This window comes from Triticum dicoccoides, chromosome 2B, assembly GCF_002162155.2.
Source record: "Triticum dicoccoides isolate Atlit2015 ecotype Zavitan chromosome 2B, WEW_v2.0, whole genome shotgun sequence".
Classification (NCBI taxonomy): Eukaryota; Viridiplantae; Streptophyta; class Magnoliopsida; order Poales; family Poaceae; genus Triticum; species Triticum dicoccoides.
Genome location: NC_041383.1, coordinates 15,887,483 through 15,894,653, shown reverse-complemented (window position 1 = coordinate 15,894,653; position 7,171 = coordinate 15,887,483). Strand labels below are relative to the sequence as shown.

Genomic DNA, 7,171 nt, shown 5'->3' with positions numbered 1-7,171 from the left:
CTCGGGAATGAAAGGAGGATCTGCGTACATCACTGATAGTCAACCCGTGATTAATAATCTAGTTTAATATTTAAATTATGAACATAGGCCGGAAATGTCATACTCGGACGATGAAAACCTCCCGGGGGAGTGCGACTGGTGCCATGACGACCGAGGTATCTGCGACAGGTTCATTGAGCTGGACGAAGATCGTCGCTTCAGCATTAAGCTCGAGGAGACCTTCGATGTTCATACGGTACGCAACCGACGATATTTATTCATGACTTCAACTATTTAATTTAATCATGACAATTCGACTATTTTAATCATGACAATATTTTTCATCTTTTCCAATTCGACTAGCTTATCCCATGCTTTGCAAGACGCTATGTCTTAGAGAGGATGGGTTTTGAAGACCATGAAAGTTTTGAAACCAAAAAAATTATCCTAAGTACCCATCATGGTGTGGATTTTCAAGTAAAGCTGTACAATGCTCAGAGTGTAACCCATTTTGGTTGCAAAAATTGGGAAGCACTTTGCAAGATGTATGGTCTTGATGAGGGTATGCTTGTCACCATGGATCTTGGTGATCCTACAATCGAGCAAGAGAGACATTCGATTTGGGTCCTTGTGGATACACCTCCAATTCTTCCCCCATGTGAGCTTAACATAGTTATTAAGTAATTTATATTGTTTATTTTAAAATAGTTGACAACTTATCTCCATTGACAGTTTATTTTCATTCTTCAAAGAATGTGCGGAAGATGGTAGACAGAACCTACTACACCGAAGGCTCCGAATTAACTTATCAGGAGAAAAATCATCTGGTCGCATTTTGTACTGATCTTGAGAATTACAATATCTATAATCAAACTCCTCAACATTATGGTCAATACGTGCCACTAGTGCACGTGTTGAACTACGGTAACTATCATGGAGATACCCTGGTAAGATTATTTTTTACTATTACAACATCCGTGCATCTTTTTGCACACTTCTAAAACTAGTACATCATTGCTAACTATGAAGTTATTACTATGTTTTTCAACAGATAATCCGAATGATTGTGTGCCTCATCTGATGTATATGCATGGTAGCCTTCATGTTTTGAACATACAACCAGGTCGTCCTACGAATTTCAACTGTCCATACCGGGTTTCTCAAAGAAATGGAGACATAACAATCAAAGAATGGAAAAAATGTATGGACAGTCGTAAGGAGATTCTTGGAAGCAAAAAGCAGCGAAGGGCAAGAATTGGAGACAGAATGATCGCCATTCTTCATAATGAAGAGTCAGGGTCTATATTGTTTTATGCTATTTTACCTTAAAGGGTGTTTAGGTCCTACCTGATACTGATGATCATGTGCTAAGAACAATTACGTAGGGTTGGGTTCGATGACTATGAGGATGATAATCGTATGACTTATTATTAATAACGAGTAGAAGTTGTATGATGATGCATGATTAGTAGGACTTGTTATTATATATGATGATGTATGATGCGAGCATGCATGAGCATGTTATATCAGTGGGTGAAATGCACATAGCAGCAGCGTTGATAAACCAAGAACGAAGATATAAGAGAGGACACTTCTCTCTATTAACTAACTAATAACAACCTAAAAATAACCCCCAAAACCCCTAAAGCAGCCACTTTTGTAAAAAAAAACATGGACTTTTGGTCCCGGTTGGTGCCGGTTGGTGCCACCAACCGGGACCAAAGGCCCCCCTGACTGGGCTCGGCCGACCGGCCACGTGGAGGCACATCTGTCCCGGTTCATGTTTGAACCGGGACTAATAGGTGGGGGTATTTGTAACGACCCATTAGTCCCGGTTCATGAACCGGGACTAAAGGCCCTTACGAACTGGGACTAACTGGTGTTTTTCTACTAGTGTTGCATTGTCGGTCACCTGGAACATGGCGAGTGAGGAGTCGGCCTGGGGCATACCGAGTGAGGAATTGCGGTTGGAGGTCCCCCTTGCAGACACGATGGGGTACATCGACCTTGAGTATGCCCACACATGTCATGTGAAGTCAGTGAGCGATGTGTACGGCCTGGGTGTGTTGATGCTCGAGGTTCGGATAGGAAAAACGGTGTTTTCCCAAGCAGAGGAGGAGATGAATAGAGATCTGGCATCCTTTGCACTCCCCATCATTGAGGCCGGTAATATTGAGGATATGCTGGATAGGCGACCTGTACCGGAGTCAATGCCATGGCAGCTGCACACATTGAAGCATGTGGCGCACATTGGACGATGTTGCGTGAAGTTTGCCGGGAAGGACCGGCTCACCATATCAGAAATCATTGCCAACCTCGAGACTGCGTGCGAGTTGATCTGCAGAGATGAGCCAGATTCAGTTGACAAGTATGGTTTGTGTCCCTTCCTTTAAAAAGTTGACGACTCACCGGACTCTCCACATGCGAGGAACGTGCCATCAGCATGCTACTATCCTGATCTGGTACACTACAAGCTCATTAAACTTTGTTCGCATTAAATTCAATCATGTCCATACACTGATGAAAGGGGCTCATCGCTCATCTCTTCCTTAATTAGGAACCTGAGGTGTTGGAGGATGGGCGTTGACACCAATCGTCCAAGGTGCATTATACCGTGGTCGTTAATCACTTTAATCACCCATTGAGCATCATGTTACCATGCGTAGTTGGATGTGGCTGAAAGCCTGGGCAGAGTCTCCCTTGAATTGATGTTGGATCTGGTTGGCTTATCAATTTCAAATCAAATGAAACTGGGAGCTGATCCTCCTTTCATAAAAATGAGCAAAAATGGAGAATCAAACGGGTGTTGGTGTGAGAGGAAACATCCATGCAATATCGTTAGGTTAAGCCGGAGAAGTCTACAGCTTTAGGCCTCCTTTGGTTTGAAGGAATTTTGTATGATAGGATTTTCATAGGAAAAGCCCTTTACTATCCTTTCTTTTGTAGGATTTGAATCATATTCCTACGGAGAAATTCTTCCTATCCTCCACATTTCATAGAAAAATAAACATTAGACTAGACCCGATGAAAAAAGTTCCTGTGATGTGAACCAATGAACACCTCTTTCCTATTCATAGGATTTGAGATGCTCATCTCATTTCCTACAAGTTTTCTATTTCTATGATATTTTGTCTACCCTATGACCAAAGGAGGCCTTAGTTAAACCAATTTCTTTATTGTCCCCAGTGGAGGCTGCTGCTCCCAGAGAAGAGTAAGGATGCTTTCTTTTGCTATAACGCTGGCTAGAGTACTCTATTGTCTACCTGTAGATGGTGCTTGTTGCTTCACCTTTAGTGCCACGTTACTAGTTTACTCGGAGTTACTTGCTGGACCAAGAAATAATGCTTCCAGAATTATTCTTTTACAAGAAGACATAAAAATGTAAGTGGAACCTATTTAGGGTCGTAGATTGTTACATCGCCACTACTCAAGAAGTTATATTTAGCTAGGTCTTGAACATGGGTTGCCTCCTAACTTTGGTAGCCTGCTCGAAAGCATAGGCTATCTCGATCAGCCTCGGCTCGTACCCCTGGAGCCCACCGAAACATATCCCGAAGGGGACCCCCTTCTCGTCGTAACCAGCCGGCACAACGATGCCAGGGTGGCCACCGATGGCAAGAAGGCTAGATATAGCGTTGTTAGGCGCCACGATCCCGTCTAGCTGGTGCTCCTGCATCATCTTCTCCAGCCCATTCGCGTTCAGCTCCTTCAGACGCCGGATCGCGGCTCTCTCCACGGGGCCAATGCCATTTGTGCTTTCAGCAGCGATTAGGTCGGGCTGCCCGAAATCTTTCAGCCTCTCCTGCACCAACATCTACATAAGTTTTCTAACAGCATACATGAAGAGTAAGTTTCATTATCTGCCGTGTGTTTCTACCTTATTTTTTTCTAGTTTTATTGTTTCATGATCACTGCAACGGGAATCTATATAAATGTTGAGAAATTCTTGACTGGTCTAGTTCTTATATTGTTTGAACCTATACCACTAACCTCCACAGGATGCGCCTTGTTGAATGCTATGATGTCTGCAAGCGAATGGACCGGGGAGTGGACCAAGTCTGCCAAGTACGCGTTTATGCTGAGCTTGAATTCTGCCTGCATCACCATCCCCTCTTTGGACCCAATCTCATCCAATAGAGCGGTCAAATTGGCAGCCACGTCCAGCTTCTCCACCACCACTGCTCCGAGTTCCCTTTGGAAAAATCAAGAACCAATTCATATATTTATACAGTTTGCCTAATTCACATCTAGGTGTTTTTTAAGGATGTCACATCTAAATGTCCACAAATATATAATACATCAGCAACAAAAAAACTAGGACAAAACTTACTTATATTCAAATTGTCAGCTGCCTGTCATATTCATCGATCGACAGTGAAATGTAACTACTCAAAACGAACCTCATTGTGGCGAGGTGCTGCTTGTACACATTCAGCTGCTTCTGCCCATATCTCTGGAAGAAGCCATTGGGGACGCCGATCCTCTTGCCCCTCAGCCCATCTTTCTTCAGGAACTGCGCGTACCCGCCATGGGGGATGTACTTTGATGCGGCTCCGGTGGCCGCGGCGTCGTGCTCGTCGTAGCCGACGATGGTGTCCAGCACGTGCACCGCGTCCGACACTGTCCGGCACATCGGTCTGCATTCCATTTCCATGGAGCGGCACCAAAATTTCCAGATTGAATGAGACAACACCAAGAAAAATAATCAGGGGGGAAGAACTACCCACCCAACGGTGTCCTGCAACGGGGTGATGGGGACGACGCCGGCGCGGCTGGTGAGACCGAGGGTGGGCTTGATGCCGACCACAGAGTTGAATGACGACGGGCAGAGTATGGAGCCGTCGGTCTCGGTGCCCAGCGTCACGGCCGCCATGTTCGCCGCCGCGGCCACGCCCGAGCCGGCGCTCGACCCGCACGGGGTGGACGACAGGACGTACGGGTTCCGCGCCTGACCGCCCCGGGCGCTCCACCCGTTGTCGACTGGGCGGAAATTAGCCCACTCGGACAGGCTGGCCTTGCCGAGCACCACGGCGCCTGCGCGCCGGAGCCGAGCCACCACACCGGCGTCACGCTTCACCATGGAGCCGAGGAGAGCCAGCGACCCCGCCGTGGTGCTGAGCGCGTCGCGGGTGGCGATGTTGTCCTTGAGCAGGATAGGGACCCCGTGCAGCGCGCCTGTGGCCATGCCGCCGTGGCGCTCGGCGTCGGCATGCTTGGCCTGCGGGAGCGCGTCCGGATTGACCTCGATGACGGCATGCAGCAGCGGGTTGAGGCGGTCGATCTGGTCCAGGTAGAACTGGACGAGCGCCGTCGAGGTCAGAGTCCCGTTGCTGAAGCCGAGCTGGATGGCGTCCACGGTGGCCTCGTGGAACTCGAAGCCGTGCGCGGCACCGTCGTCGGCCATGACGGCGGCAACAGCTTGCAGCTCCTGCGAAGCCATGAGGTTAGCTTAGCTTAGCTAAACGGTGGCGATGGCAGTGGCATCGGGTTGGTGTGGCTTGGCTCGTCTGCTCTTTGCTCTCTACTGTTTGGTCTTTTGCACGCTCGTGCTTGGGTATTTTCATGGCGGCCGCCTTTAGCATTGTTCGGGTGCCCCATGCCGATGTCTTTTCCTGTCCGTTTGTCTATTTTTCGGATGCTGCACTATCTTAAACAGATGCCCCACAAGTGGGAATCTTATATGAAGAAAAGAGAGGTAGAACTTCTTTTTCTATTTCTTTGCCGTTTAGGCGTATGGGCAAATATTCCAACAGGGAAAAAATATCTTGGTCGGGCGGCTCGCCCGATTCAACACCCTCCCGCATTCCCCGACCCTTCCTCCTGCGGTCCCGTCTCTCCCCCTCTCTCTTATTGCCGTCAGAAGGCGCTGCCCGGCGAAGCCCGGCATGCGGTGGTGGCGGCATATCCGAGATCTCAGGCTCCACTTTCAGTCTTTCACCACACACAAGACACAACTGAAGAACATGGGACACTTGCATCTTGAACTTGCAGCAGTTGGAGCTCAAACCGGCCCGTCCAGGGCTCCAGGCCCAAGTTGAAAAGAAAAGATTTCGGTGCAGCGACATGGGAGCTGTGAGCAAAAACATGTTTTAGAGCCTATGCACCCGGGTACTCCTTATCCAACCATTCATTCCTGCATCACGATTCGTGCAAATAATTTTCTCTTTTTTGTTTCTCTCATATAGAACATGTATTTTGTACTTCGACTTTGCAGCACAACAAAGCTTTCTATGTAGAATGTGGGATAAAACTTACAGATTTTTTGGTCCAACATAAATATATAAAATGAGATTTATTTGATTAAAAAATCTTATTTTTCATATTTATGTCGGACAAAAAAATCTGAAAGTTTTATCTCACATTCTAGTTACAAAGTTATGTTGTACTGCAAAGTTTGAAGTTCAAGACATGTTTTATATGAGAGGAACAAAAAAGAGAAAATTCCATGTAATAAGGTAGTTGTGTAGCACAGATCTCAAAGCAACATTGGAGGGTTAGGATAGTGAGGCCCGGGTGCATAAGCTCACAAAATCTGCATTCGAGCTGTGAGAGGGCACTGAGGCTGAGAGACTGAGTGGTGCCGGCACGGCATTGTAATCTGGTGAACCTACCCCTTCTTTGTTCCCCTCCTCCTCGCTCTACTGTTCATCTTCTTCCCCCAAATCCGCCTTCTCCTATCTCAAATCCTCCACAGAACCTTGTAATAGACTGTAATAGCTATAGCCGAGTAGAAGGACGTCATATAATTATTAGCAGTCTTTAGTCATTAATTATAGTATCTTTTCTACAGTACGAGAGTATTGGTATAAGAGGGAAAAATTAGGACCCTTTGACGCGCTATTTCAGTTGGCATACGGAGCATACACATGCTTAATTTGTTGATCATGTAGTATGTATGAACTTTGTAGTATGTGATGTGATGAACTATGTTTATGCAATTTCTTCCGCGAAAGTGTTTTTTCAAATTATGCAGGTTTAGATATGGTATCTGATCGGCCGTGCATGTTTTCGACCCGCAAACGCGATCTTCGTGAAACCGCAAACGCGTTTTGCTGGTCGAATTTTTGCGGGGTCTGCTAGAGTTGCTCTAAGCGGTGCTGGCACGGCATTGTAATCGAGTGAACCCTATCCCTTCTCTACTTCTCCAAAAAAAAAATCCTTTTTTCTGTTACGCTCCTCCTTGCTCTACTGT

The 7,171-nt window shown here is 46.6% G+C and overlaps 1 protein-coding gene across 1 annotated transcript; it reads right to left on the bottom strand.

Annotated features, from left to right (window-relative positions):
• Positions 1-3,298: 3,298 nt before the first annotated feature.
• On the bottom strand, positions 3,299-5,582 carry LOC119361780 (probable amidase At4g34880). The gene is made up of 4 exons (XM_037626926.1): positions 4,707-5,582; positions 4,380-4,616; positions 3,970-4,171; positions 3,299-3,781 (listed from the first exon to the last, which is right to left on the bottom strand). The coding sequence occupies exons 1-4, from the start codon at positions 5,417-5,419 to the stop codon at positions 3,425-3,427; spliced, it is 1,509 nt and encodes a 502-aa protein (XP_037482823.1). The 5' UTR covers positions 5,420-5,582; the 3' UTR covers positions 3,299-3,424.
• Positions 5,583-7,171: the final 1,589 nt, after the last annotated feature.

Bases quoted from the DNA above. Each gene is read 5' to 3' on its own strand.
- LOC119361780 (XM_037626926.1), bottom strand. From the start codon at position 5,419: ATGGCTTCGCAGGAGCTGCAAGCTGTTGCCGCCGTCATGGCCGACGAC. The intron at 4,617-4,706 runs GTGGGTAGTTCT...AATGGAATGCAG, and splicing joins CCGTTGCAGGACACCGTTGG to ACCGATGTGCCGGACAGTGT. The intron at 3,782-3,969 runs GTTAGTGGTATA...ATGTTGGTGCAG, and splicing joins ACAAGGCGCATCCTGTGGAG to GAGAGGCTGAAAGATTTCGG.